The following is a 27,761-nucleotide window of genomic DNA, read 5'->3' on the forward strand; positions in this document are numbered from 1 at the left end:
GTGTTGGTTGCCAGCTTATGTTCTTTTTCCTTTTTTTGTGTGTGTGTGTTTGTGTGATTTTATTGCCCCTCCTACGGCAAGAAGAATATGGCTCTTGCTTGAGTATTGCAGTCTGTCAAATGGAAGATATGCCTGGATGTAGAGGGACCTATACCTAGGGCACATATAAGAGAATTGTTGTTTCTTTATGTCTTCTCCCTTCATTCATACATTTTATTTGTTTTTCCTAGTTATTTTTTCGCATATCCGGAAAGACTCTAAATCAGGAAGACAACTTGGGGGTTTTTTCCCCTCCTTTTTCAGGGAAGGGTGGGGTGGGGAGGTGCTTGTTGAGTTCCATTCTCTTGCTCTCATATTCTTACTGATGCTGATATGAGATATGACACCTCAAGTTGCACTTAAAGTGATAGTGGGAACCGGGGGGGCGGGGAGGATCAGACTAACAGTTGAGTTCCATTCTCTTCTTTTGTGGATGCTTCGGACCTTTTTCAAATGTGTTGGAGAAGGATGTTAAACTGTCATACAAGTGTTAGACATTACTGTAATGTTTGCTGCTTTGGAGCAACTTGGATAAAATTCAGCTACTCTGGCTTTTATTTGGCAGCTACCTGTGGTGTGTGTACTTGTGTATGCCCTAAAATCCATGTGTTTGGTCAGGGAGTGTTGATTGTAGATGAAATCTAGATGAGCACAACTGTAAAAGCACTTTTTGTTTATTATTACTTATTTTTTTGAGTACAACTACTCAACTAGTATCCATGTGTTTCAGGGATGAATTTAGTAACGGGGAAGGGTTTTCAGCTACTTGTCTTATCTTGTGATGCATACTTGAGCTCTAACCATTAGCGAAGGATAAAGTACAGAGGCATGCTGTTTGAATCATCTGAAAAATGATGTTACGGCTGTTCTGTTTAGTATCATGCAATGTCCACTAACGAATAACTGTAGCATGAAAATTGCTGAACTTTGGAAACAGAAACGTTTTTGAACTGGTAAACTTCATGTTCCGCCAATTTTGGGGATTCATTTGCATGTAAACAGTTGGGATTCCGCGCTAGCATGCATTTCAGAATCAGAGAAACCTTATGTCCCAGAGCTTTCTGTGCTACGTAGCCACCGAAGATAATTCCTCTAAGGCCACAACCTACCTGCATACTGTTATAACCAGCAAGCTTGATAACTGGTAAGCTTCTGAGCTCCTCTTTCACCGAATGTTGGTCACTGCACATTTTAAGACACCTGGGATTCCCACCATACACCAACTTCTCTTTTTTCTAAATATATCTGAAGCTTGCTGTTTTTCTGCGTGGTTGTGTGCTTGTATGATTTATTCTTTGTGTTCATACTATGATTTGTCATAGCATAACGTGAAACTACTCCTCGTGAGTCGTGCCTCATAAATGTTCCCTCTCTATGTGAGATCTCGCTACTGATGCTCTTAAACATAACTAATGTATTGTTTATCTACAATTTTTGTATTTTACTTGCAATGCCCTTCATTTAATTCCATCATTGTGTTAAATACCCATATATCTTAATGAAGTACAGAATTCTATTTGGCATATCAAAATTTCCAATGCATCATGTATTGTCTTTCTAAATGCGTGTTTAGTTAATGAAGAATGTTTATATGGGTTTCTGGGATCATTTATTTTGTTTTAGACTAATATCTTACCTGCTCTATATGTCCCATATTAATTATCCATTAGCTTTTGGCACAGACATTAAGAAATTTGTTAAATCTTGAATGGAAAAAAAAATTGAGAGTGAATATAGGGATAGACAAAAGGACTCCTTGCTGAAATTGAGAGAGAAAATGGGTTTGATTTGTTGGAGAGAAAAAATGACTTTAGTTCTTAATGGGACTAGAAATATTGTTTTGGAACATCCTAAAATGGAAAGTTAAATATGGGACAGATGGCGCAGAAATATGCTTGGAAGCTACATAATCTAATTACTCAAAGTATGTAGGCTTTCTTGATATTCTTCTGTCATGAATTAGCCAAATATGAATGAATAGTTTAGTTATTGCATAATTAGTTGGTGACTTGAAGAGGAAGATGGTTGGTTGGAGGGAAGACACATTCTGCTATCTTTAAGGGAGTGTAGGCAAAGAGAAAGCATCTAGAGTATTGAGGTTTCGTTTCAGCTTTGCTTAACTCTTCGGAGTTGGGAGTGAAGGAGGCCACTCGAAAGCTTGATAATTCATAATCTGTTTCTTCTTCCTTTAATTTCTGCTGTATTTTTCTTGAATCCATATCAGATTGAAGGTACTGTATCTATAAGGTAGTTGTAAGTAGCGTATTAGGGAGAGAGTAGTTTATGTTGAATATTGATTGAGGTTTATCTTATGTATTTGGGGAAGAGCAAACCTCTTGGAAGCTTGTGTCTATAATCTATCCTATGCAATTCCCCAAATCATGTTTATGAATACTGTTGTCATCACATAATCTTATGTTGATGTATGGACATATGGTGCCTTTCCGTTTCTTGTTTGTACTCTAGTTATCTTCGTTCATGTTTATTTACTGTTTGTGGCTTTGTGATGCATGTGTATTAGTTTACCCTATTTTAGTGATTTGTTGTATTCTTCTCCATATCTAGAAAAGTGTGTTTCGTGGTTTTATGGTCGACTAGTGAATATAGAGGAGGAGAATGAGGGGTAGCTTAGTGGTTAGAGCATCTCTCCCCGGTTCCAAACGGTTTTTGATCGATTCTCACCCTTGGCAATTTGGGATCCCCTTTGTTCTCCTTAATCTTGTCAAGGTTTCTCCTTATAGAAAAGAAAAACAACAAAAAAGAACTAGTGAATACTAAGGCGCAAGATCATGATGGCTTGCATTGAAGGTTAATGACATGATCATGGAGAGAGATGGTGGTGCCAAAATGACAGTCAATGTCGATAGCAATTGCTAGTGAAGGGCATATGTTGGTATGGGTCCATGTTAATAAACTTTCTTTGAAGTAAAACATCGTCCATCCCAACGCATCTAGAGCCCCTCATGATGGTCACAAATGAAATGCATTGACATGCCCAAACGAAAGGGATCCACAACAACGAAACGTGGAGGCTATATACCACGCTTCTGGACAATCCTTGGGACTAGATGATGTAGGCTATGGGGTGTATCTCGGGCCATGGGAGGACATTTGAAGGCACTGTCGAGCCTTGTAACGAGTACACAATGGCTTCATAAGCCATTTTAGGATGGAGTAATGGTTATGCAAAGCAAGCTAGTGGAAGGCATATGGAGGCAACGAAGTGAGTGCCGAACACCCGGGGGCCATGCAAAGGCATATCGTTACCCTTAAAAGAACCTTGGATGGAAAATTTTACGAATAAGTTCGAAAATGGGGCCATAACGAGTATTTTGAAGGTTATAATCCATGCTTTCAGACTGAAAGGCGTGTCGCGTACCTAACAAAAATAACCTAACTATTCCTCCTAACTAATGTAGTCGGGCAAGTAAGGATCGAATCCTAAGAGACTAACTGATTCAAAGTAGCTAAATTGACTCTAATTAATACTAAGCAAGTGATCAATATAAGTAATGATGAACTAATCTAAATAACTAAAGCAAATGAATTTATCAAGAGTGAATCAAGAACTAAAGACATCTAGGTTTAAGTATCCCCACTAACACGAATTAATGCCACAAATAATCCCCTTTCCCTTAATTAGCTAATAAATAACTCATAGGATAGACGCGCCCTAATAATACTAAGGATTTCTTTCGATCAATCAATAGCTTCCCTAACAATGCAATCATGCCTATTTTCATGGAGTCATGCAAATTAAGGACTTTAGACATAGCATTCTAACATCCTAATAAATTCCATCAACTACTTTCGTGATGATTTTCTTTATTATAAATTAGGGTTCTAGATTCGATTAAGACTCAACTTTCGTTGCAAAAATAATCACATTCAATATATACTATTTCTAGTCATAAATTGATAATTAAAACCAATCCTAAAATAAATGAATCATAAATTAATCAAAATTTGGGAATTGGGAATTAAACAAGCATCAATTCATGTTAGGGTTCAACCTAACCCTAGAATAGAAAACTACTCACACATGATGATTGAACAAACAAAATAAAGATTAACAGAAAGCATGATTAACAATAATAATAATAGAATAGAGAAGAGAAAATAATACTTGAATTAATTGATGAAATTGCAAACTTGAATGTCGAAAACAAAGACTCGAGGAAAATAATGGAGAATGGCGTGATGAAAACGTGAAGAAGCGTCCCAAGAGGAAAACAAAACTCACGTTCTTTTCTCTCCAAAAAAATCTCCTTTTCAAATTCTATCCAAAACCTATTTATATCTATCCAAATACAAGGAGTTTGACTAGGATTTGGATTCCTAAAACACTCTAAAACTAAGATTACGTAATATTGAAATTGGAGACCACCATGGCCTTGCGGTAAGCTTGAAAGGACCGCCAAAGGGTGGCGGTTTATGCTGTTTTTTTGTTCTCTTGCTATCAAAAGTCCATTTTGTAGCTCTTAGGCATGGTAATTAATGGTTACCAACACCATATCGCAATATATCTTCAAAATCATTGCAGGATAAAGCTATCAATCCATCTGAATGCTCCGCAATCATCCAAGCTTTCGTGCAAATCCCAATCAACTCCAATAAACGCCATAATCCTACAAAAACAAAACAAATACACCCGAGAAGAGCAATAGCGAAGAGTAAAGAATAATAGCTCTAAGAGATTAAATATATGGGAAAAATATGGTGAAAAGAGACAAATATATCACATAAAAATGAGTATATAAACGTGTTATCACAGACATTCAAGGGGCCTGAGAATCGTATCCCATATGATGCATCTCAGGGCCATGGGAGAATAATGCATTTCTGATGACTTCGATCGGACCTATGATAGCCATTGGAGTTTAAGAGTCGTGTAGTGGTGGTGTAATGCAAGCTAACGGAAGACATATGGAGGAAACCAAGGCGTCTACAAAGCATTCGGGAGCCACCCTAAACCATCGAGGGTCCTATACAAGAGTCCCAAAGAAAAACATCGTCGAGCTCGAAAGACTTTGAAAGTCGCCCCAAAACAGGTAAAATTGAAGAATATAATTTATACTTTCGAGTATTTCATATACTTTCGAGTAAAATTGTAGGATATAAAATTATAGAAAGCGGAACAGGATGGGTGGACATTTAAAGGCACTCTTATGCCTTGGAATGGACCTACAATTGCATAATTTTACCTTAGGAGCCATTTCAGACTGTGGGGGGGGGGGGTGCAATTCAAGCCAACACAAAACAATGAGTTCAAAGCATTAAGACGACCATCCCGACGCATCCAAAGCCTCTTATGATGGTCATAGATGAAATACGTTGAGGGATCCTAAGAAGTCATAAAAGGGATCCCCAACAACTACTAGTTTATGAAAAGATTCTCTCTTTTAGAAGAACATGGATAACCAAGAGATGCAACACAAAAAGAATACCATTTCATAAAATTCAGTTTCGGTCAAAGTAAATAGCAAAATCGGACATAGGGAACTATATTAACAACCTATCTAATTTATTGGGCATCGTGCCTCTCAGTTCACCACCTGCATCCCTTAACCAAGAATAAAAAAAACAGTATGGAGCAGAAATTTCGACTAATTACACCGAAGGCAAATCGCACATAAGGCAGGACGAAGCACCTAGCACTTTATTTTCTTTATTAATTGCTTCCGCCTAAAATTCCTTTAGCCGGAGTTGCTACCGCTTTCCAAGCAAGTGAGGGAGCCCTAGAAAGGCTCTCGAATGTTTACAAATAAGCTAGTTAACAAAAAAAAACTTCTTTAAAGAGCGCTCACACTAAATCATTAGAAACACTATTATAAACTAAAACAAATAGAGAAGTTAATCCTTTTCCTAAGATCTAGGAGCACTTCTTTTCAAATGAAAGGTTTCAGCAATATCAAGGTTTGTTTATGAGGATTAGGAAGCTGATCCCATATAAATGCATCACTGCTTCGGTGTTTTACGTGCTCAATGGGTTATGTGCCACATAACTGCATATCGCGCGGTATGGCCAGGATATCGGACAAGTTATCTTAGAAATTTTGCAATCACTGAAAGTAACTGTATACCAGTGTAATACTGACAATTATAGCAGTCCTTTCATTTCAAATGTCTACAAATTCTCAGGTTCATTTTGCCTTGCTTGCATGTACGCTTGAAACAGTAATGACTAAGCTTGCACAGAAGGAAAATAAAAAAGCTAGAATACAAAAATATTTCAATCCGCTTTCCGCTTTCTGAATCAACACCAAATTTTCTTGTCAAAAGTAACCATTTTCCCTCATCCTGTATTGTATACATATGGCAAAACCTACAGCAAGTAGGAAATGCAAAAGTTGCTTGCAAAACATATTGTAATTTGACATTTTACAGCCACAGCATGCTTGCGCATGACCTATTTGTCATAGCTGAAAGGATAAAATGTTGTGTTACGCGAAGCACTCTTGAAAACTGAAGATTTCTTTACTCGACCTTCTTCTCTTTCTTCGTTTCTGGCTTCTTGTATATGATTATCTGGCTCAATAAGGTACCGTTTGTTATGGCACCGAGGACAGAGCCCATCACAACTTAGAAGGGTCAAAGAAATTGCAATTCGTGAATAGAGAGAAAACAGAATAGCTTTTTAGAAAAGAAGAAACTAGGAAATCAGATCTTAAAATACGATGAATGCAGCAAAGGGCGTGAAAAGAAATCAAAACAAGTATTCAGTAAAAAAATGGCACTGCAGTGACCCTCAAAGAGAAAAAAACTAAAGTTCTTATACATTGCAAGTCCTCCACAGATGCCATGGGATAAATTAACCCAACAAGCATGACAACACTTATCCTAAATACTTCATTGATCATGTTCTAATATTGTACAGGTGAGATCTCAAATCTGTTCATCAGTTCATGCAATCAAAGGTTTTACTCCATTTCTAGACCCCCAAAAAAACTCATAGAAGAGTTCAATTAATATATTTTGTCAGCGCCTAGTTAATTTGGAGAGCTTTAAGAAAAGTTAAAGTTTCTCAACTGCTCAGGGAATTCCCCTCATTTATGATTAAAGAAAACAGTTCCCCAATTGCTGCCAAAGCATTTGTTGTGCCTATTTTTACCCAACAAATTCATTTAAGGACGACTCTATATTTGTCCTACCATTTTGCTCTTGTTTGTTTTCAAATTGTGTTCCAGTGATGGAAAGAACACAATGCCTGAAATTAGAAGTGTCTCTTACAGAGGTAGAGCACAGTCCTCCAATTTCAAGATTGACTTAAATATACGTCTTACCTTAACGGCCCGTTTGGTAGTTGATCATAAATGGTGGTAATGGGAATGAATTTATGTGTAAATTTATGATAAATATCATTGTCCATTCCCATGGTAATGCTAATTTATCCTAAAGTGTCCACTTTCCTTCTTGAATTTTCATTCCCATCCAATACCACCTTGTAGGTGGTAATGAGTGGTAATGAAAATTGCTTCCCCTTGAAGACAAAAACACAAGTTTATGGGTGAAATTGCTTGTCCATGGAGAAAAAATACCTCCCCATAGAGATTTTAGGGGTGATTCTCTAATAAAATTACACTTAAAATTCATTCTCATTACCGCAATTTATTAACGACTACCAAACGGGCCGTAAAGGAAGATTAAGCTTATTGAAGCTACATATAGAATCTTCCTAGGACAAAGGGATACAAAGTAATGAGGACGCTCCGATGCCTGTCAAAAGCAGGACACCTCAATTTATTGATTTACTAGATGTGAAGAAGTGTTAAGACGTATAGGCTTGGGTCTTGGAATTAGGTGGATCATATTTTTGTATAAGAAAAGGAGATATCCGGCATTTTGGAGATACCGAAGCAAACTACTTCCAGAACCTATGTGGATAATAGCAAGATCTTAACCAATCAAGCAAGAAGGATGTGGGGTGTAATTTTACGAGACCAGTCTATCAATCACTAATGTAAATGGACATTACCTACACTAAAGAGCCATGGGAGCCTTATCTACTCATCTTCTGTGTTAATCCCAAGGGATAAATTTGACTAGTGAAGGCAACAAACATAGCAACAACATCAGTAGTATCCCAACGCCTATAGAGCGGTTCCTGTCCTAATCGAGGAAAAGAAAGGTCATAAGTATGCTACGACACCAAACGAGAACAGAAACTAATCTCGACCCCTGATTAGACATTGAAACAAGAATCACTTGATCCACAATAAATAACAAGCAAAAGCAATTTGAAATTAATGGTCAAACTTTAAGATGTAATGAATGGTATGAAATTTCTCTATAGGTGCATTCGGCTCGCAGCAACCTGAAGAGCACAGATGATGGAGGAAGGTTTTAATTTGTATGGCTAGAGTGTAAATAAGTTTTATAAAAAAGAAAGGAAAAAGAACCATCAAGGACACTAGTTCTAGAAATGATGATATCTTAGATGAGTTGCAGGAATCAACACTGTACTAGTAATTGAACTAAGAAGGTGAGAAATGGACGAGGCTAATGGATGGAGAGCTCAAGTCCTTCATTGTGCATTATCTTGACGTGTACTTTGGTTACACTTCTATCTATAACAAGAATGACGATACAGGTGAACCGATAAAGTTGCTCTACACCCTCGAAGAGCATACTGGTGCCAAGTTGAAGAACGTGAATTTACCTCATCCAGTGTGCTGTTTTCTTGGGTATGAAGAATTCTCAATAGAATTTTTGAGGTGACAAACTATGGCTTAGCTTCAATCTACAATTTATAAAACAATTGAGTTTGCTCATTTCCTCTTAAAAAAATGCATGACGAAAGAAGCTTTCTCATGGATAGACACTAAAGGAAAAGGCCTTTCAGGAGATCAAGACAAGTTTGTAAGGCTTTCATCTTAGCATTACCCAACTTTGAAGTGTTTGAATTTGTAATTGCTACCAATATTAGCAAATTTCCAAATTATCAGTGAATACAATACTTGACACACGATAAATGTCAGACTCCATTTTAGGAAAAGTTCACATGTATGAGGTCTATAACTCCTCCAAAGATTATACTTATCATGGTAAGGCCTAAAAATGTTTCACATTGGATAAAGGGAAATTCAATTTCCACCAATGACCTAAGTTTCATGAGTTTAGGTCGATCCTGTCCTCCTTCGAACTTTTCAACATAACATCCCAAAGTAAGTTCATCAAGCATGTTTGCATATTACACCTCTTGTTAGAGAAAAGCATTGACTTGTAATAATATTCCAACAATTAGTAGCTAATCTATGATTTGTGCAACTAAGATATTCCCACATAACAGATTACCACAAGAACCCCTACATCGGAAGTACAACCATCCAAAACTTCCTCCATCTTTTTTATGCTTGCATCATTTCCCTAAAATGGAAGTTGCATATTACTTGCATCATTCCCTAAATTGGCAACGAGCTCACTCTATCTCTCTTTTATCACATTGGTTCCCCTTTTTATCTCTCTCTATTTCCATTCCTATGACATGGGCTCTTAGAATACCCTGCCCGAGCTGATGGAAGTATAAAAAACAAAGGAAGTATATGTTTTACTTTGCAGGTTTTGGTGAGGTCTAAACATATACTACCTCCGTTCTTTTTCTATTGCAACAATGGGTTTGGGCATGATTTTTAAGGAGGTAGAAAAAGTGGATAGTTTAGCATAAAGGTACCCCTTTAATTAACTAGAGTAGGAGAGAAATCAATTCTTAATAAAGTAAAAACAACTTTATGAGGCAAAGTGAGTAATTAATGATGTTTAAGTAAGATAAAGTAAGGCCAATCTTGTCAACTAAAGTTGCTTTTCTTAACCAAAAATGGAATTGTTACAATGATATGGAACTACCCAAAGTGAAAATTGTCGCAATAGAAAAAAACAGAGGTAGTATAACATTGTCCCTAATCACTTATCAAAGTCTATAGATAACAAGTCCCACATAAAGATATTGATATATACTTTCTACGTTCTTTATTAATCACTAGATAATAGAAATGGCTTGTGCATACAAATTAAGACAATGGACGAAGTAAACACATGTTAAGACAAGTGGTCCTGCTATAAACTTAAACAAAATAACACTAAATCAGCTCAAAGGGGATAATTTTGTATTTCACAATCCAAAGGTCACTCGATGCATGCTCAATTCATTCGAGAGAATTGAGGACTCTCCTAAGTATTCTCATGCTTGTCTGTTTTCTGGATACCTTCCTCAATTACACTCCACCCTACTTATTAAAACAGCACTCACTCCTACAAAGCAATAAAGACCAGATTGCCCCTACTAGAAGGTGCCTCAGATATTTTTCCAGTACTATCTGGCACATTCCCCAGCTAGCACTCCCTGGTATGGTTCCCAGCTCAGCAACATTCTCACCACCAGTATTTTCAGCTTTGTCATCATTCTCTTCAAGTCCCTTTTTACCCTTTTTCCTTCTCTTATAAGTCACGTGTATAGGAGGACTAGGGTGAGTCATAGCAGGTCCCAATACCATGTGAGAAGTAGATGTGCGACTTGTGTGAGAGGAAATTTTTTTTTTTTTTTTTTGACCGGTTGTGTGAGAGAAAATTACTGACACTTGATACGTAGTTATTGATAGTAAACTTCCAGAAAAGGGAAGTGTAGTGAATGATAAAGAATGGAGGAAGTACAAAGGAACTTCTTTTACTTCGAGAGAGCGAAAAAAAATAATTCAGATATCTAGATAGAGTTTGGGTAAGCATAGCCATACGAGGAAAATGATTGAATAATTAGATACCAAATGGACACAAAAGTAAACGAGAATAAAAAGGTGTAGCGAAGTCCTAAAATACTATCTTTACTAAACAGTTAATAAATGGAAAATCGAAAATAAAAACCAATAAAGAATACAAAAAAGAAAGTAAGAAAACAAAAAAAGGTAAAAAAGAAATGCAGGTATAGCAAAATCTAGTGGAAGTATCTATTCTTAGGAGGTGAAAATAATTCCCTAGTAAGGGGCAGCTACCTAAATCTCCACATGCTAATACTTACTATTAAACGGCCACGTCCTTTATAGAGCATGAGATCTATAAAGGCCAGGTGCAGTCTTAACACTTCACCACAATGGAGTACACAAAAGTCGAAAGGCGGAAAAAGGAAAGCCGTAGCATAAAAAAGAAAAAGAAAAAATAGATAGAATAAAACAATTTTAGATGAGACACATGGCTATGGAAATCAATTGAAGTCGTTATCACATATCTAGAACCACCCAACTCAAACGACCTTTACCCCTGATACTTGTAAATTCCACTTGTGTGTCAGTGTGTCTATATACATTCAAAATGTATTACATGAAAAATAAAATCTAGGTCCTAAGAATATCACCAAATAAAAAAGCCTCATTCATCAAGCACAAATTAACAACCACAATAACATATTAAACATCCTCTAACCCAAATAGTTCTTCCTTTCAACCACATTGAAATATTCCAAAAGGTCTTTCCATTACTTGTAATGGAAAAAAAACCCTTTCCATGTATACTTTACGCCTCACTTTTTCATACTGCTTTTTCTCTCTCCCCCACATTAAACCATTTACCTTACAATTGCAACACTTTCTTCTGCTATTTCAATTTTTATCATTCATAATAAACAACTTGCCAAAAGCTATCTGGAAGATTATTTTGCAAAAAGTAGAGATAATAATAATAATAATAATAATAATAATAATAATAATAATAATAACAATAAGAAGCTTCAGCTCTACACCAATAAAATAAAGAGTAAGGATACCGCTTGTAGGTGCTTTCTCCTGGTTGCTGGTAAAGACCCTCACTACAAGAAGCATACGTAATCATAATTTGCCATACTACATCTGTAAAACTGTATATTACTACAAGAGATGTATCTACGGAAGTATGTACTCACCCATGGAGCCTCCGAAGTTCATAAAACATGTCAGAAAGCTGAGTTCTCCAGTAGATTTATTCTGCAAGTTTAGACAATCATCAAAAGCTTCGAAACCCATAAATTGGCATAAAGACAAATCAATGGGACTCTTTTTAGCTCAAAAAACACAAGCAGAAAAGGTTACTTTGTAATGTAAGATTATCAGTTGAAGTGACACATTGAGACCAAGTTCTCGCTTTAGTATTCCCAATAACAATGATTACCTGGACTTCCATACAAGAATCAACATCCAAAAGCCTCGCCAGTTGCCATCAAATAGGTGGGGAAATGTTATTCCAAAAACAATAAAATTTTAAGCACACGGTATACTCAAGAGTCAAGACCGGGTAACTTGTTTGGGTATATACACTCCTCCAAGTTCCAACTGTGATATCAGTATGCAGTGCTGATGAGGAAGACACTTGGCTTTAGGAAGATAACTCTGGATGAGTTCATTTTGTATTATAGTTGACCATTTCCACATTGGTCATTCAATTAGATGCCTATCTAGAGCAATAGCAGGATTGTAACAGATTAGTTTTTAAATTGGGCCTCAGCTGATACACCAGGTTATTATACACACATTTGACATTAGAACTGATAGAAACTCTTCTAATCCAATAATATTAAAATATTGAGCGTTTCAGAAGTTATCCCAAGAATAGAACCAGTAAATCTATCTGGCCTACAGATAGAAGCATCAGGCTTCTCTAATTCCTGGAGTCCAGATACAGAAAAGGGCTGAAAATGAAAAGAAATAATATTTACGAGGCCCCAAGGGTAAGCAGAAACTTATTGGGCAACAATGTTGAAAATAAAAGATAACATAATATAAGACAGCAGAAAATTCATGATAGCGTGCTCAACTTAAAGAGGGCTCTAATTCAAGCTTCTTTCACCACCTTTATTAAAATTTCTCTTTGGAGTGTTCCAGCTCAACAGTTGATTCAGCAAGTTTGTTGAGATTTTGACCAGGCTTTGCCAGTTCCTGAGTCTAGTAGTCTACTTACCAACTCTCGTCTAATTAATAACCAGATATGTGGCAGCTCGTGGTTCAATAAACTGTACACTACAGCCCTAGCAATGTGCTCTGGTAGCCAACTGTAACATTATTAAACATCTTAAAGGAATGGAGACAGAAGAGGTACATCCATCAAAGGAAGAACGTATAAGCAAATCCCAATCAAAAATATTTGTACCATAGGAATCTGTGCAATCCGTGGCTGGTCCAAGGCACCCTAAGATGCTAGAAGCATTTCTCGCACCTACTATATTATTGCACCAGACAAGAATCATATTATCTGCCTGAAATTTCGATGATTAGTGCACCTACTAAATTTAAAAGTCCTATTATTTTATTGTTGTCTTGATATGGTAATAAGATACCTTGTCCTGGAATTTCGATGATTAGTGCAGTTTATTTTGACAACATGTGATTTCAAGTAAAAAAATCTACGTGAATACTTATAATTCTTAAATTCCGTTATCTGCCCCTTGCTTTGTTGAAACATGCACTGTTGCCTCTTAACTTGTGCCGTGGCTTGAAGACCATGATTGCCCCGATCCACCTTATGATGTTAGTTAAATGTAAGTAGCTACAAAATTAAGAAACTATTTTACTATACAGCAAAGTGATGAAAGGTAAGCGATGTTTCAACTATACTCTGGTTGGTAACAACAAAAAAAATAAAAGGCAGATACATAAAATCTAGCAAGATAATATCCTCATTAACTTAGAGCAGTCTCCTCCAGCATATAACTTACACTGAAATTTTTCCATATTTGAGGAATCCTTGCACAGAGGAATATTGCATGTTGTGATGCCTGTGGTAAATAATATAGCATAAGAATGCTTTTAGTAAACAAAAAGACATCAATCCAAAAGGAAGCTGACATAATATCCAGACAAAAACATACAGTTAACAATATCCAACTCCTAAGAGATGAAGGCAATTAGCATAACTTAAACAAATGTACGATCATACAAGAAAAGCTTACTCACATATAAAGCTTCAAAAAGCATCGGATCAATTTTACCAGCCAGAATTGTCGGTGCCAAGCCACAATATCTAAGTTACTATTGTTAAGAAAGAGAAGCTTTCCAAAAGGAGGATGTTTTACAGATCAAAACAGTTAAGGATACAGCAGGGCCCTCATCCATCTTGAGGTTCCCACAGGTTGTGAAAAGTAGTAGATTACACCGACTAGAATTATAGCTGCAAGAAGAAATTAACTAAATAAGAGGGCAATTGATATTAAGCTTTTGAGACCAATAATATATAAAAAGAAAATAAAAACTTAAAAGTTGTGTGAAGTAAATTTTGAAAAGATAAACACCGCAAAAATCTTTAGAGACTTAGCAAAACCCATGTTTTAAGAGGTGGATACAAATTTAACTTTGATAATGATAGTGAGCTTCATATAAAGAGCGAGTAACTTTTTTCAGGCCTAGTTACTTTCTTTCCGAATTTGCATAAACACTAGTAATCAGATTTAGGATGCCTATTTGTGTCAACTTTTACTCTTAGATTTAACACAATCCACAAGTGATTGAGAAACTGAACTCGTCGTAGCCATAAAAGTGGATATTTGTGATTGATGCCAGCTATGGCAAGACAGCAAACAAACTGCTATTTTTCACTCACTAAGGTTATCTAAAGTGAAGCCCTTATGTTAGTCCTTTGGATACAGGATATGCTTCATCTGAAAGCACAAACATTTTCTCATATATGAACCTTCTTTTAGATGTACCACAGGTAGGGTGGGCAAATGCACTCTAATCTCTAAAGTCTAAAATCATTGCTTCAAGTCGAAATGTCGAATCCTTTTTCTTAAATTTTCCTACTGTAAATTCAAGGAAAAACAAGTTGACAGATATAAAACATGTACATAGAGCAACAACAAGCCCCAAAGCAAGGTAAGAACAGGGAATCAAATCTCAGCAGCACCACCGCATTGCAAAGGTTTTGAGCGTACCCCAACCGTTGTATTAGGCCGCAAGGCCTACAACAGTCGTAAACAATCTGCATTGCCTGCAAGAGCCCCAATCATGACTGTAGCCAAGGTTTACAACTCCAGGTATGAGACAGGGGAATCACAGACACAGCTTATGTTCCATTGTATTACTTGCCTTCATGTGAAGCTCAGTAGCATGACTAATTTAGGACTACTACATCTTTCTGGGTCGAAATAAACCACAGAATAAACATCTAGGTGTGGATTAACTACTTACACTACGATACAAGAATCATCAGGGTAAAAAGGTGGTCACACATATACCTTGCACCAACAGAAAAGCATATTCCCCAAAGGCTGAAAAAGGGAGGCCTTTATGAAGGCAATATGCAAGAGAAATTGTGTAGCCAATCACTTCAAGCTCAAAAGCAACTGCACTGAGTCCTCTAACACTTTTGTGTTCCAATATCTTCAATATCTGCCATATAAATCCAGAATCATACTGACAGCAATCAAAAGGCTTGGGGGAAACATTAGTGTGAAGGAATTGTTAGTCCTCACATATAAATCCTCCTAAGATAGGCCAGAGAATTTGGGAAAGATAACAAGCAGGAAACTTCCATTAGAAACATTGGAAGACAGAATTCTAAATTTGCAAGGAGAGGAATACATTCTTTTTCTTTTTGATTGGAAGATTGGGAGGGGGGGCTTTTAAATTAAGATACTCTGGGAAAAGAGTTCAAGTTAAGTGCTCCTCTCCACTAGCATTTCCATCCTGCTTAACAGAAAATTTTCTAAAACTAGAACCAGAATGATTAATATCTTCAACCATGAGGTCCATCAGGATTGCACCAGACTTACCGCCTTCACTACGTTAATGGCATCACACTATAACAAGAACTTCTAGCAACCAAGGCTTTGGGTTACAGAAATTGCAAAACATGGAGCCATCAGCCATAATCTCTACCACACTAGAATAGCCTTACTCATTGCAACAGCCATCACCTTGCCCCACTTGTCCCTCACCACCACACCCAACCCCCTTCCACACCATCCATAACCGCTGCATCTGTACTTAAACAACCAGATGCACGAGGTCTCCAGTCAACACGGGACAGAACCAAAGAAAAGCTTGTGCGTGTCTGCGGTACACAATGGCAGCATAAGGGTGAGGGTCATTTACTAGGCTTAATAATCCAGCCACCCCAAATTCTAAGCCACCCCACGATGCATCGCAGACCACAGAATTTCTTATCAACCAAGTAGCGACAAAACAATTGCAGAGGACAGTAGAGCTTCGACATCATTCAGAAAAAATGGGTTTATGGAAAAGAATCAAAATGTGCTTCCCCCAAGCAAGCTGCAAAAGGGGAAGCAGCCCACAAAAATACTTGAAATTTGTAATGTAATCACTAATCACCATCAGTTGATCAACACCTCATATCAACATTACTTCTCATAAGTCATAATAGCCTCCTTTCTAATATACTTCCTCTATTTCTTTTCAAGTGCAATACTTTGACTTTTATTCACATACCTCACTTTGATCAATTCAAAATTCAATTCAATGAATATTTTCATAATATCAACTTTTTATAACTTCTACAAATACATAGTTAGAAATATTAATAATCAAAATTGTGCGTCAGGCAAGTGTGAAAGTCAAACTGTTGCACTTATTTAGAAACGAAGGTTAGTATATAGAAAGATTCTAGTGAATTGCATCGGAAGTTATCTTTACAACAAAGTAAGCATTTTTCTTCATCAATTTTTCATACCCTTCATATCCACACCTCTAGGTGGTAATAACTAACAAGTGGTAAACTGGTAATTGAAGTCTAGAAATGTATGCATTAAGATGGACTATCCCTTTACAGTATGATTCTCAAACCTTAACATTCCCATAATTTACGACGTTGTACCAAATTAGCCATCAATTCACCAATCCCAAAATTCATATTTCAATTAAATGGCAATGAAAAAGCACTCTAATTCAAATCCGCCAGAATCAACAAAACCGCAACAACTATAAAGACCAAAGATTGACTCTTGCCGCGAATAATTGCATTTATAGAAAAAAATAAATAAATTCAGTAGAACAGGTAGCAAATAAATTGAATGAATTATGCAAACTATCCCAATTCGAAGAATTAGAATGACATTGAAAATTGCAAAATTAGGGTTTTTCACAGAAAATTTAGGAGAGAGAAAGAAAGAAACCTGAGGGATCTTGACTGTGGTGGAAGCAGCAACGATAGAATAGCCAAGAAGCTTGGAAATTAGGGGAAGCAAACAAATTTTCTCCGGAATATGGCCATGTTTAAGCGATTCAAAGACACAGCCGAAGTCCATACCGAATATCTCCATTTGCGCAGATTTTGGAGATCAAAGCATACGACTTTCGCTGATTTGCGCACCAAATTCGAGTTCAACCTGGTTAATGCGTCAAAGAGTTTTGTTTAAATTTTAACCGTCTGGTCAGCTTTCCCAAACTAAAGCCAACTTTGAGCATATATAAGATATTTTTAACTACTACTTTCATAGCTTTTTTAACCAAACGTCAATATTCTACATTTGGACAGCTAACCGCTACACACCAATCAATAACAGCTACCAGCACAGTTAACAATTACTCTCACAGCTAAAAGTTACCATCACAGCTATTGTTGCCGAACATGCCTTAATAATACTTAAAACCCACTCTTATTAAAACTAAGTTTTGTACGAACTACTCAAATCACACGTTACATTTTTGTATACTCCCTTCGTCTTTTGAGGGTTTACTAGTATTTTGACTCGGGCGATATCCGGATTAATTACAGTTATCATATATATAAATATTTATAAGTTTAATGATAAATTTTATTGGTTATTCGAAATTTTCTAGCTAGTGCAAATTTGGATAATGGACGTTATGACATGATAAAAAAAATTATATAAAAAAAAGTACAAAGGAAGTGGGAGTTAAAAATAACAATTTGAATGGAATTATAATGTTTTATTGGCTTTTTGGTTGACTGAAAAAGCTGGCTTTTGAACCAAAATGAAAAAATTGTTCAGATTGTTGTTGAGGTCGGGGTTGTATTGGTGACGTAGGGTAGGGGGCTGCCGTTGGGGTCGTGGGTTCCAAGGGTGGGTGGGGTAGGGAGGTGTTGCTAGTGGGGAACTGGGGATGAGGGGCATGGGTGGGGTAGGGTGGGGGTGCTAGTGAGACTGCATGGTTGGGGGAGTGATGGTGGCTACAGTGGCTGAGGGGTGGTGGTGATGGAGGAAGAAAAAGTAGGGGAAGGAGAAAAAAAGAAGAAAAAAACACCATATAAATATGGATGATGTATAGTAAATACAGACGATAAATGGCATGTAGGTTCTTTAATTGCTACATTGTTTGGACACGATTTTCAAGACGTATTTTTAACCCTTAATATTTCTTATTCCCTTTAAACAAAAAATTATAAACTTCTGATATTATTAAACTATATATCGAGACGTATCTAACAAGACCACGTACAATTGTATTTTTACTTATAAAAAATCAAATTAATCGGTCAAGAGTTATTAGTTTGATTTCACAAAATAGAAATGAAGCAATTAAAAAGACGGAGGAAGTAATGGGTAAGCATTAGGTGTGACGTATATTACTAACATAGTATCGTATAGTTAAACATCTCATTTTGTGAACATTATGTGTTCGTGTGAAACTTACAAGTAGGGACGGGAAATTCGTAGAGGTGAGGCTCATCACATGTTAAGTATTCGAGTAGAGTAGGAATCCTGCAAAAACATATGTTAGACTACGTCGGGGATGGATTGGGGATCACCCCTCCGATGCTTAAGTGAGTATATGGTCAAATGATAGATTGTAGTAAGAAAAAGGAGGGAGAGAGAGTCTAAACTTTTCATTACCTTCATAATTGGGAATCTGGTCTCTATTTATAAGGATTAGATGGCCATGCTGACGCCACAAACGGTGCACATAATTCCAAATGGATGGGGTGTCATTTTCAGATGCTTGGGTCTCGTCTTATGCAAAAGACAAAACTATAATTTTACCCTGATTTGAGGGTCTATTTACTATTGGGCCCAATATATATTTGGTTTTTGGACAAACTATCATGATTTATGGACATTTAATCCCAACTTAATAATGAGGTTAAGATGGTGGAGTTTAGTGCCATCACTTCCCATCTCCTATCCCTGAAGTTTAGGAATCAAACCTCATGAGACTCATTTGAGAGCCCTTTCATCTTACCTTTAAAAAAGCTTATAATATGAATACAAACCATTATACAATTTCTAGTTGAAATTGCTTATCAATGCTAAGAACTTAATTCTTATGTTAATTTTTATATCTACACCCTTTAATGACATTTCTTTTCCCGTGTGTCATGATGTATTCTGTCAAGTGATGCTCCAAATTGTTAATTTACGCTCAGCCTTTGTTAAATCATGCTTGGTTAACGACTTATGAATCAGGCGTACGTTATTGTCTTTTGTGGATGAAGTTATCTCCATTTTGGTTGTCCATTCTGTTGTTGAAATAATGAAAACTATTTCTTTTCCATGAAAATAATTGTCTAATTTTTCAATTAGTCAGATTTGTTTTAAGTTATATCTAACTCGTGGTTCTTTGTTATGTCAAAAACTATTAAGTGAATATCGATCACAGTTAATCAAAAGTGTATAGGTTTGCCGTTTGTGTTAATTTTGTAAACTTGGCGTGTTATTTTTCCTTACAAGAAAAAAGAGGTACTTAATATATCTAGTTAAAATTAAACAACTCTAGATCAAAAATGAAATTTGCGGCAGCCCTCCTAAATAATTCGTAAAAATAAAACTAGAACATGTTCTAACATCAATCTATGAACTTCAAGTATACTTTGCTTCTGCCAAAAAAAAGTATACTCTGCTAACAGGATTATTATGCAACTATACCAACGAACTATTTGTCCCTCCTATTGAATATATCAAAAAAGGAACGAGCCAACATCATGCCAAGATGGGCCTCTGCCATAGTTGTAAGGTGTAAGTGATCGATATTTGTTCGTAGCCCCTTCGCATCCACAGTTCTAACATTTGGCAAATTGATTCCAAGTTGAGCTTCTCTTACTATATCCACATATTTACCCTCTCCAGATGCCAATGCTACCTGCCACCACCAAAACATCACATTTTCATAATTGTTAAAGCCTAAAGGTTGGATGGGATGAGGAGGGAGGGGGAGTTCAAAAACTTTCATATCTATTTACAACTTTTATCATACATTCGAAATCTCACACATAATAATGTCTAATATTATATATTAATTTGATAAAATATAGTCAAAATTAATGGACTTTGACCTTAAAAGATGGGGTTAGGGAAAGTAATAGCTAAACCTAATATGAAGTATAATAAAATATATATGATATTGATGGATCGGAGTCGAAAATAGTGTAAATAACTAATTATTTAATATCATGTTAGTTGTGACAAATATAACGAGTGTATATTGGTTTTAGAGGTCTCGTTCAACCACTGTTTTAGGGAAGCGAATCAAGCAGCGGATTGCATGGCTCATAGGGGTCATCATGAATCACGATGCTTCGTTTTTATTATATTGGTTTTCTTCTTCTAATTTGATTTTTTCTTCCATCATTCGAAAGGATGTTGTACACTGGTCCTATATTACGAACCAGGCCTAGTTTTTCTTTCTTGTACCCAAAAAAAAAAATTAACGAGTGTATACATACCTGTATGATTAACAGAGAAGGGTCATCAAGATCAGAACGCAAGTCAGCAATCAACTTCTCCATCCTTCCTTTATAAGCACGAGCATCCTCAACATTTACAGTATCACTCTCTCCTTGATACCACAACACTGCACGAATTATTCCACCTTCTCGCAATCCCACTTTAGCTCGTGTTACCATCTGATTGTACAAGACACTTCCTCTAGCCCACTCACTAATCTTTGTCCCGCCCACTGCACACGGTACTAAACCCACGACTCCAATTTTTGACCCACCAAGTGATCGCACAGAGTTGGCAAAGGCCATGCCAGGGCCTACACCACAAGTCTTTTTAAAATCGATATCGGAATGAAGTGGTTCATGTGCAGGCACCCAATACTCCTGTGCACTGAGGCTGAGGATATTTGGGCTAGGTTGGCACATATGTGGTACAAACCCGTCCCAACTCCGTCCTACGACACCGCCGCGGCCTGCCATGTTGCTCTGCCCTGCTAGGATGAATAAGTCCTGTGGTACTTCTGCTTTGGTTGGTGAATTAATGAATAAAGATATCATCAACATCATTGGTACTATAGACATCATTGGTACTATAGACATACTCATGTTTTTATTCATCTCTTGTATCAATATTACATATAATATAGTTATCATATACTAAAAGGAAGAGAACTAGCTAATTGGATTTGCTTAATGTGTTAGATGGCAATAATGAATGAATAATTACTACCCACAATGAGTTGTTAGAAGGTAGATTTCTCTCGCTGCAATGTGCAAAGGTAACGTCAATGTATGTGTAGCTTAGGTTTTTGCTTTTTATAGGGTTTATATAATTGAGACTTTCTATTCTCCGAAACATTGTAGAATTTGTACTTCAGACAAATTCTACCGGGTTTTTGGCATCCGTATATTATTAGATTTTATTTTTATTTTAACTAGGAAGGTATTTACAAGCTGATATTGTTTCCAAATAAAAAGGAAATTATTTTGTCCAAGATTTGTAAGAAATAAGTAATTATTCTTGTTAGGTAAGTATTGTATTTGATGTTAATTAGGAAATTTTTTATTTAAGGAAAATATGGTTGGAAAGTACTATGTCGTTTACTAGGTAGGAACTAGGAATTAGGATCAATTCTACTAATAATTTTTTTTAAGGAGAGGTAAGTAGTTTATTTAATATCGATTCAAGGTTTAATTCATACTATTTTGAATAAAACTGGAGGAAATTTGTTGAAACTCTAGCCATATTTGTTCAAATTCGAGCTTGAATTGAGAAAATTATAAAACATATTTGCGAAATTTTGATTGAAAAAGAACGAGTCAAGATTCGTGTTGGTTTTAATTATGTTTTACTCGTACCCCTCTAGCTTTTTTCTCATTGTTGCCTATCATATATATAGTAGTAACTCAAAAAGCTAGAATCTTTGCTTTTAATGTATTTTATTTTATTTAAAATAGTGAAATTTTGCTCATTGTATAAGTTGCATTGAGTTCTTCCCTGATTTCAAATAGGAACAACAATAGAAAAAGAAGGGAGCATTATTTTGTTTGTATTGGATTTAAATAAATCTCATGTATAGTATCATAGTCAATGCATATATAATTGTCATGTCACCTTAAATGACAATTTTACCCTATCTAATTGGCTCAACCATGTAATTTTGGTCCTATACTAATTATATCTCTTAGAGCTTATCTAGCCGTTGTCCATAAGTGGTTTTTTTAGGAGAGAGGCATTAAAAGTAATAATATAATAATAGGAGAAAAAAAATTATGGGCTGAAATTCTTATGCCTAACTCTTTACCATGAGCCAAAGGAAAAAAAGGAGCAAAGAGCATTAGACGTACACGTGGAAAGTGATTTAGAAATCTGCCAAGCATCAAAGGGTCCTCATTTTCTCAATCTAACGGTTGAGAGTTGTTTTTCTTTGCCGTTACATACCTTTTAGCATTGTGACGTTAATACTGCTGCTTTATAATTTCTTTTTTTTAAAAAAAAAAAGTTTCTACAACAATTGTTTTTTCCGTTTTTCTTCTATAAATGAAGACCAATATTGATACTTTCATACACTCCTTTTATCCTAATAATCTACTTGTTATTTGTTTCAAAAACAGTTATTTGCTATATAAAAATCTATCCACCCTCCAAAGATAATATTATCTCATAAAAATGGAGAGAAAAAAGAGGAGAGAGAAATGTGATGACCACAAATTAGAGAGCAACCACAAATTAGGACTAAGATATATATAGAATTGAAATGGGTAGGGTATGAATGAAGTGGAAGAGTAGAAATTAGTAAAATAATTTGATGACAACAAACCAGCGCAATCATTGAGTATGCTCTCACATTCTCTCTTTATATTTGTGAGTTTTGAGGTCTTTCGCTATCTTTTTCTAACTCAATTAATTTTTCACTTTTACTTTTCTATATCAATACAAAAATCTATACTCTTCAATTATTTACTCTTAAAAATTATGTTCAAACCTAATAAGACAATTAATTGAGGACGAAGTATGAAGATTTTGTTTAAAAATCACATTGATAGGAATATCCCTGAAAAGAAAAGGGAAAAAAATGATATGTTGGCACAGGTTTATGATCAATGAAGTATGTTTTTTGATATTTCACTTGCTGTAGAATGTGTTGATAATACAGCAATATTTTGGCTAAAAAATAATATTCAATATCATTTCTTGTATAACAAATAGAAGATTTTAAAGCTGGCATATTTGAGGACTCATAGATGCACAAACTATAGCTTATGTACTGCTATTGCAATCTTAAAAAAATCAAAAGCAAAGCAGTAAGGGAAGTATAAAAGCGATTGTTTTGTAAGAGACTGCCTGCATCATTGCTTACTAAGAAACTACCAGCATTGCTTTGTACTTGCCCAGGGAGAAACTGTAAAAATGTATGAGCCAATTTCTCTCCTAGTTGGACTTGTGCTGGTGTAGTGAGATGCAAATTATCTGGCTCCAATGGCAGTCCTTTGGCGTCGACTGTCTCGAAATTCAGAAGATCAACTTCCATTTGAGCCTGCCTCACTTCTTCTATAAATCGCCCTTCTCCTGATGTTATAGCCACCTGCAAGCAATAATATCAGCGACTGTAAGCAATAACCACATTCCTGTCAATTGTCATACAAGTAACACAACACAAGTGATTCTCGGTATCGTGGTTGTTATAGAAAAGTCATGAAAATCATCACCATATATGACTACACTCGTTACTGAATAGGGTAGCCCAATGGCTAAAGAGTTAGAGTCAAATTTAAAGGACCTTTATCAGACAGGACTTTATTGGATAGGGTCATTAACTCATTATTGGACAGAACCATTATAGGGCTAATAAAGAAACCCAATAATTTTGAAAAATAAAATAGGTTTCGTAAAAACAATTCTATATTCGGATTCACATTCATTTAAACTCACTTTTGGCTCTCTTTATTCTTTGTTTTTCTTGCTCGTTTGCCGGCCCGCCCGTTATTGACCCACTATTGGTCCACTACCATTTGGCTCGACTCGCTAATGGCCCTTTATGAGGTGACCCTCTTATGATCCGACCCACTTCCGACCCGCACTGACCTTGATTCGACCCGTCCAATAACCTGGTCTAGTCATGACTCATGAGTATTGTTCTATATTTTGCATAAGCTTATCTCTCAGATAGCATGTATGTCCTTGAACATTAATTCATATATGGGCAGTGTGCATTCTGTGCAAGAATGAGGGAACTTATCGATGTTACTATTTCAATGTTAATTAGCTGCTTCACTAATAGAGTAACAGGTATTCAGATTTCAAAGCAGCAATATAATGGTACATCATGTATTTAAGCATAGATCATTATTATTTTGAACATATGGCTACTTTTTTTATATTCTTTTATTGATAGACAGAAGTAGTAGTTAATAGCCAAAGGCCCGCAAAGAACTTTGACCAAATCTTTCACAAGATAGCATCATTAACATCTAAATTACTTTCTTTCCCCCGCGAAAAGATGTCCTCTTTATCTTTTTACTGTCTCCTAAGTCCTAAGTGCGATTTCGGCCAATTATCTTTTGAATAAAGTTACTAGCAATTTAGTTTCATCAAAGTATTTTCCAAGATAAAATTCACAATGTTATTGTCAAAGTTAGCATGATACATGATAGACAAAATTGAACAACCTATAATGGGCATAGGGACCATAATTTATACACCCTTCGTTTCAAATTAATCGCTACACTTTGTAATTCCACTATTTATTCATGAGGTTTGACCATGCAATATTTACTAGATAAAACCAAGTTTTATAATGTAATATGTTGTTGGATTTGTCTCAATGTATATTTTCATAAAATCAAATTTTTATACTTTTCTCTATAGCAATTAAAGATCTTGATAGTCAAATCAAAGTAGTAAATCGGCAAACGTAAAAGTCAAAGTGTAGCGAGTAAAAGAAACGGGGGGGAGTATAAGGTTTGAACATCCAACAACTAGATGTGACAAGTCAATCGCTTATATACGGTTTAATTCAGGTCGTATTAGATGGTGAGTCATTTGGCACAATTTCGACTTGTATTGAGTTAAATTTAGATTTATTGTCTTTACGTCTATCATATAATATCAATTGAATTTAATCATTATCATTGTCCGTTTGGATGGACTTTAAGTAAGATATATTAATTTTAGTCTAAATTTTGTCCCGTCCCAAAAACTCACTATTTTTTTTTATTCAAAATAGCGAGTTTGGTCACAAAATTTTGACCGAACCTAACCCATTATCACCTCTAGTAATTTGGTATAAGCTTGCCTTTACTTTAAGTACCTCCAACTTATTAAATTAGTTTGACACCTTTGTTGAAGTCTATTTGAACTAAAAGACTCCAACAATGAGATGCCAAACTTAGCTCTACCTTAAAGGCCCAAATAGTAGTATATACCGTAAGGTACACAAGATATCAACTTTCAAGTTGGAACTATTCATAATAGACCTCACAATGACAGATAATGCTCAAACATTCAACTACCATTGCAGGAGATACACAACGGGCCCAATTATGACATGAGCAACGTGCTTATCAATTTGTCAGTAGCTTTAAATTTCATAGATAGACTGGCAGTAGAACATAACTTGTGGGTGCACACCCGATTTGGTAAACCCCATACATGATACAGTCATCATCATAAACTGGCATTCCTTAAATTAACAATTTTAACCAAATCAGATACTCTACATTACAATTTTTAAAAATTAAGTTCCAACGGTAACGAAATGAAATCTAAAATGCAAGTGACAATACAAAATTTCCCTCGAAATATATAACTTTATAGACATTTTGGAATTTCCTTAAATAAACACCTTTATACATTCAACCAAACAACCACTATAAAACTCTTTTTTAAGTTTGTCCCTATACTAGACTACTAGTTATTACTCCTTAAAATCTCAAAACACCTAGCACATTCTTTTGAAATCATCTAGTTGCGTAAACTTGTAACAATAAAAATGTTGATCAATAGAGTGGACAACTTTGTTAGTGAGTAACATCAAGTCTCAAGTTCGAGTCTCCAAAAAAAGCATTTTAAAAAACAAATACTTTCTCTATTTCGTTTTAAATGTAACAAAGAAATAATACCCCTTTGTTGCATTTAAAACGAAAAAGAAGTACATACCTGGATAATGGGAAGCATGGGAGACTGAAGATCAGTCCGAAAATCCAAAAAAAACTGCAACAATCTCCGTTTATACGCTTCAGCAGTTTGCTTAAAAAGTGTATCACTTTCTCCTTGATACCAAACCAATGCCTGAATTGTCCCACCATCACGCAACGAAGCCCACGCCCTTTTCAACAACTGATTATACAAATGACTACCACGGGACCACTGACTAATATTCGTCCCACCCACCGCACACGGTACAAGCCCAACTGTGCCAATACTCAATGCTCTCCGCACAACAGTGTGCGCCAATGACATCCCTGGCCCAACCCCGCATGTATGGTACGTATCAATGTCACGGTGCAGTGGCTCAGTGGCCACAACCCATTGATGCTTCGCATTGAGGCGAAGGATCGAAGGGGTTGCGCCGTATTGATCGGGGACTAGACCGTCCCATCTTTCATTGATGACACCGCCTCTGCCTGCCATGTTGCTTTGGCCAGCAAGTAGGATGATGGTTTTGTCACTAGATCTAGTCGCATGAGTTGGGTGGCTTAGATAAGATAATAGGAAGATGCAACATAGGTAAGATGGGATGTTGCCCATGTTGGTATGATGATGGTGAGGAGAATTGTTTATTAGGTGGGTGGGATTAGTCCATTTTTTTTAGAATTTGAAGCAAATGTGTGTGGATTGGAAAATAAGCGAAGGTGGTCTTTCACTCTAGTCTTCAAGGAGTACTGTTGACGGATGTTTTTTGAGATGTTTCTTTATTGTGTGAAATCGTGTGTAGATCTAGTGAGAAATCAAAAGAGGAAAGGCGTTGATGTGAAATAAATATTAAGTACAAGTACAGTGAACTATGAAGAGTGAAGACAAAAGGTTGAGTTTAGACCTTAGGTCCACGAGCAATGATATTTCCATATTGGGTATATGTCAATATCATGGTATTTATATAATTTTTATGACAAAAGTAGTATTAAAAAATTATAAATTTTTTTTTTTTTGGGAGCTTGTTAGTTGAAATCTTAAATCATATATAGGCTACATCAAATCATATCAGTTCGTTATTAAATCATATCTGAGCTACATCTAATCATATCAAGTAACTGATATGGGAAAAGTTATCCCATACCGGGTATGGGACTATACTTTCTCTTAGGTCGACTGCTTTGGAATTTGGATGTCACAAACTCACACTCGTTTTTAATAGCTTAAGATTTAGAGTTTTTTTTTTTTTTTTTTTTGTCAAAAACAACCTTTTAAAAGTGTCATTTTGTGAGAAACAACCTTATAATTTTTTTTTGTGATAAACAACCTATAAATGCGAATTTTTTGTCAGATCAGACCCTTCGACCATTTTTCGGCATTGACTTGATTTTTCTGACGAAGACTTAATTTTTTTGCGAAAACTGTTTTTTTTACCCCCTTCCCTCTCTTTCCCCCTCCAATTTCTTATTTCAAACCATTCTCTCTCCTCTCTTTCACTTCC

At 35.9% G+C, this 27,761-nt stretch overlaps 3 protein-coding genes across 3 annotated transcripts; all 3 read right to left on the reverse strand.

Annotated features, from left to right (window-relative positions):
* Positions 1-6,236: 6,236 nt before the first annotated feature.
* On the reverse strand, positions 6,237-17,389 carry LOC104902472 (mannose-P-dolichol utilization defect 1 protein homolog 2). Its single transcript, XM_010690261.3, has 8 exons — positions 17,120-17,389; positions 15,224-15,377; positions 14,088-14,160; positions 13,947-14,013; positions 13,709-13,768; positions 11,924-11,984; positions 11,789-11,830; positions 6,237-6,620 (listed from the first exon to the last, which is right to left on the reverse strand). Exons 1-8 carry the CDS (start codon positions 17,264-17,266, stop codon positions 6,517-6,519), a joined length of 708 nt encoding a protein of 235 aa, XP_010688563.1. The 5' UTR covers positions 17,267-17,389; the 3' UTR covers positions 6,237-6,516.
* Positions 17,390-19,758: 2,369 nt separating this feature from the next.
* Positions 19,759-21,567, reverse strand: LOC104902465 (probable carbohydrate esterase At4g34215). The gene is made up of 2 exons (XM_010690255.4): positions 20,629-21,567; positions 19,759-20,045 (listed from the first exon to the last, which is right to left on the reverse strand). The coding sequence occupies exons 1-2, from the start codon at positions 21,277-21,279 to the stop codon at positions 19,839-19,841; spliced, it is 858 nt and encodes a 285-aa protein (XP_010688557.3). The 5' UTR covers positions 21,280-21,567; the 3' UTR covers positions 19,759-19,838.
* A 1,720-nt stretch (positions 21,568-23,287) lies between these two features.
* On the reverse strand, positions 23,288-27,122 carry LOC104902461 (probable carbohydrate esterase At4g34215). The gene is made up of 2 exons (XM_010690251.4): positions 26,285-27,122; positions 23,288-23,711 (listed from the first exon to the last, which is right to left on the reverse strand). Exons 1-2 carry the CDS (start codon positions 26,873-26,875, stop codon positions 23,397-23,399), a joined length of 906 nt encoding a protein of 301 aa, XP_010688553.2. The 5' UTR covers positions 26,876-27,122; the 3' UTR covers positions 23,288-23,396.
* Between the last annotated feature and the right edge of the window lie 639 nt (positions 27,123-27,761).

The sequence above is a fragment of the Beta vulgaris genome, chromosome 1 (assembly GCF_026745355.1).
Source record: "Beta vulgaris subsp. vulgaris cultivar EL10 chromosome 1, EL10.2, whole genome shotgun sequence".
Lineage (NCBI taxonomy): Eukaryota > Viridiplantae > Streptophyta > Magnoliopsida > Caryophyllales > Amaranthaceae > Beta > Beta vulgaris.